The sequence below is a fragment of the Myotis lucifugus genome, unplaced genomic scaffold (genome assembly GCF_000147115.1).
Source record: "Myotis lucifugus unplaced genomic scaffold, Myoluc2.0 scaffold_1762, whole genome shotgun sequence".
In the NCBI taxonomy this organism is placed as follows: Eukaryota; Metazoa; Chordata; class Mammalia; order Chiroptera; family Vespertilionidae; genus Myotis; species Myotis lucifugus.
Genome location: NW_005872810.1, coordinates 24,942 through 28,912, shown reverse-complemented (window position 1 = coordinate 28,912; position 3,971 = coordinate 24,942). Strand labels below are relative to the sequence as shown.

Here is a 3,971-nt window from a genome sequence, read left to right as displayed (position 1 = left end):
ATTGGCCCAAACCCGACATTGGGCAATTCCCGAGGGGTCCCAATTTCGAAGGGGGTACAGCCCAGCCTAAGGAAAAACCCCCCCCCCCCCCCCCGCACGAATTTCATGCACAGGGCCTTTTTTTTTTTTTTAAAGAAAAGAATGAGGAAGCTCTCTGTGTACTGACTGGGCAGGCGCTCCAAGGAATCTTAAGTGAAACAGGCAGGGCAGCACATACTTAATACGCTGCCATCTGGATTAAGGGCAGTGAGATCCTATATCTGTGTTCATACCATGGTCACCCTGGCGGCGGGCGGGGGACATTTCGCTCACAAGCCTTTTGTGTGCTTTTTAATGGTATCACTGTTATTTCTTCATAGGAAAAAACAACGGCATCCACTGATCTTGGAAACGGATGCTCAGTCAGCGCAGAACGTTCACAGATTAAATCCCTCTCAGCATGTAAACAGTGGGCAGAGTGTGCTAACACTCTCAGGATTCAGCTTAGACTCGGTGCAGCCTAATTGCTTCACTTAACAAAGCCTCCTGGTTCTAATCAATTAAAATGCGCTTAATTCCCGATAGATCCATTGTGCTCGGCATGTCCTGCTGTGTGGCCTGTGCCCCACGTGGCCCGTGGACATCCGGGAGCCGGTTTGGTTCTAGTGGTTAGATCCTTGCAGGCTCTCTGAGCAATGGTTGCTTGAAGCTTTATTTTATTTTATTAAAATATATTTTTATTGATTTCAGAGAGGAAAGGAGAGGGAGAGAGAGAGATAGAAACATCAATGATGAGAGAATCATCGATTGGCTGCCTTCTGCACACCCCCTACTGGGGATCCAGCCCGCAACCCGGTCATGTGCCCTGACCGGGAATTGAACTGTGACCTCCTGGTTCATAGGTTGATGCTCAACTACTGAGCCACACTGGCCGGGCAGCAAAGAGGCTTTTAGCAAAAAGGTTTCCACCTGAAATAAGATAGGAGCAGCTGCTGCCCGAGCTGCGCTGACAGCCTTGTCCGTTTCCCGGGACAGCCACCAGGAGGGCCCGGGCCACGCGGAGGAGCCTGCTGGATGTCCCCTACGGAGCCGGCGAAGGGGAGACACTGGACGTGTACTTTCCCGAGGCGGCGTCCGAAGGTGAGCAGGGGCCGGGCGTCTCGCGGAGCCCGTGGGAGCCTGGCCTCAGCCCCTGTGCTTTGTCTTACAGCCCTGCCGCTCTTCGTGTTCCTTCATGGAGGATACTGCAGAGTGGGAGGAGCAGAGGCAAAGGGAGAGGCACCTTCAAATAAATCTACAATAATAAAGGAGTAATATGCTACTTAGACTGGAGTAATATGCTACTTAGACTGGACGTCAGGGCTGCGAGGGAAGCCCGGGTCCCAGGTGCCAGAGGGAAGCCGGTGCCGGCAGCCGGGGGAAGGAAGGCCTACTCTTGCACGAATTTCATGCATCAGGCCTCTAGTGTATATATATACATAGACAGTCCTCGGGTTACGTTGGACTCAACGTACATAGTTTCATGATTACGTCACTATCTCCCATCCTATCTAATAAAGAGGGAATATGCTAATTGACCCTCGTGCCGTCGCAAAGATGGTGATGCCCACAGCCAATAAGGAGGGGATATGCTAATTGACTGCCCCACCCTCAAAGATGGCGGCGCCTGGTCTCCTCAGCCCCCCAGCCACCTAGGGCCGCCCGAGGCTCAGGTGACCAGGGCCGGCCGAGGCTTGGCTGCCAGCGGTGGCAGCAGCAGAGGTGTGATGGGGTGTTGCCTTCCCCTGATCGCCGGGTCGCCTCCCACCCCTGAGGGCTCCCTGACTGTGAGAGGGGGCAGGCCGGGCTGAGGGACCCACCTCCAGTGCATGAATTTTCATGCACTGGGCTTCTAGTTTATTTATAAAAAAATAAAAAAGTTCCATCATTTCAACGTATGTACATATGTGCTTTATGTTTTTTTATTATTTATTTACCACAAGTTAAGGTCAGGAATTGTTATCTTTCTTTTAAATTTTTTTCCTGTTTCACTTCATTACTGCTGTGTATGTGCTCCACGTGAGTGACGTAGGTGCTTACATAGATGGGTTCTGACTTACGGTGAAAATCGCGTTACGTCGTCGCCGTAGGAACGGAGGCCCAGAGCCTGCCTCCTCCTGCCACAGGGCTCAGAGGGGACGGGGCAGTGGTGGCCAAGCTCCCCGGGGTCACTCTTGGTCTCTCTGCAGTAAAGACGAGTCGGCCTACCTTGCAGGCCCCCTGACTGTGCGGGGAGCGGCGGTGGTGGTAGTGGGTTACACCTTGGCCCCCAAAGGTAAGGCGGTGGCCCTGCAGGGGTGGGGGCCGGTGGGCTTTGCGGGGGACGAGCCCCTCACAGCACCTGCCGTGTGCGTCTCCCACAGGGACCCTGGACCAGATGGTGGACCAGGTGGCCCGGAGCCTCGCCTTCGTGCAGAAGCGGTTTCCGGACAACGAGTGGGTGTCACCACAGGTGTCCTTTGGCTGATGATGCTGGGGGGCTGGGGGGCACTGGGTTCAGCCATTCAGCCCCTTCGTGCAGCCCAGCTGCCCTCTGGCCCGTGGCGCGGAGGACAAGCAGCGACGCGGCCTCTGCTCTCGCCCTCCCAGGGGGATTTACCTGTGCGGACACTCGGCCGGGGCCCAGCTGGCCGCCATGATGCTCCTGGCGAACTGGACCGAGCGGGGAGTCACGCCCAACCTCAAAGGTTTCCGTGGGGCCGGCAGCCTCCCCTCCCCTCCCCCACGGGGCCTGAGCTGGGGCTCTGCACTGGCTGCTGACCTGGGGGCTTTGAGTCTGTGAGCGGGGCCTGCTTGCTGCTTCTTGGTTTCCTATTCGGGTCCCTCCCCCTCTGTCTCCACCGGGCCCCCCCGATCCTGGGCTGGCCCAGTCTTGCCCACGCAGCGCCTGCACAAGACCTGGTCTGGGTGGGTGGCCCTGCTGCCACGGGCCCTCTGGCGGTTCCTCCCTCCCAGCCTGCTTCCTGCTGAGTGGGGTCTACGACCTGGAGCCCATCGTGCACACCTCTGTGAACGCCCCTCTGCGCCTGACCCCGTGAGTCCCCCCTCCCCGCTGGCTGGAGCCCAGGAGGGGTGCAGGGTGAGGCAGGGAGGGTGTGAGGTGAGTGTGAGGTTCCTCTCCTCCTGACCCCCCCCCCCCCTGCACCAGGATTCGGCGCGCGAGTCGGGGGTAAAGATGACCAGTCCGCAAGTAATCAACTGCCCACCCATCCCTAGGTATTGTTATATTTTTTTTTCTCCTTTGGCGCTCTGGTCTGGGAGGGTCACGGAGGCCTCCGCGCCTGGGTAGTAAATTGAGGAGTAGACAAATTTAAATTGCAAAGGAGAAAGGAAGGTAAAAACCGAAGAATAATACATATTGGATGGCGAGAAAGATAAATCTAAAAACCAAAAAAACTAAAAAAAGAAACCACACCACCAACACACGAGCGACTGGTTTAGAGATATTAGTAATGCCCACCCCCCCCCCCCCCTCACGGATCCTGGGGCTGGGCCCAATTTTTGCCCACGCAGCGCCCGCAAAAAGACCTGGTTCTGGGTGGGGGGGCCCCCGCTTCCCCGGGCCCTCTGGGGGGTTCCTCCCTCCCAACCCTGCTTCCTGCTGAGTGGGGTCTACGCCCCTGGAGCCCTTCGGGCACCCCTCTTTGAACGCCCCTCTGCCCCTGACCCCGGGAGTCCCCCCTCCCCGCTGGCTGGAGCCCAGGAGGGGTGCAGGGTGAGGCAGGGAGGGTGTGAGGTGAGTGTGAGGTTCCTCTCCTCCTGACCCCCCCCCCCCCTGCACAGGGAGGGTGCTCGGAGGAACAGCCCACAGTGGCACCTGGAAGCGCCCTCCCGAAGCCCAGGGGTCCAGCCTGCCCCGTGCTGGTGATCGTGGGCCAACACGACAGCCCCGAGTTCCACAGGCAGTCCAGGGAGTTTTACCAGGTACCCCAGCAGCCCTCCGTGGGCTGGAG

The 3,971-nt window shown here is 57.9% G+C and overlaps 1 protein-coding gene across 1 annotated transcript in view; it reads left to right on the top strand.

The window, feature by feature from the left end:
* The window catches only part of AFMID (arylformamidase), a 10,484-nt gene that overhangs the window by 5,747 nt on the left and 766 nt on the right, over positions 1-3,971 (top strand). Inside the window, 8 exon segments of the mRNA XM_014450136.2 lie at positions 1,015-1,119; positions 1,190-1,223; positions 2,193-2,293; positions 2,382-2,454; positions 2,608-2,705; positions 2,974-3,052; positions 3,802-3,841; positions 3,844-3,960. Coding sequence (XP_014305622.2) covers positions 1,015-1,119; positions 1,190-1,223; positions 2,193-2,293; positions 2,382-2,454; positions 2,608-2,705; positions 2,974-3,052; positions 3,802-3,841; positions 3,844-3,960 — 647 coding nt within the window.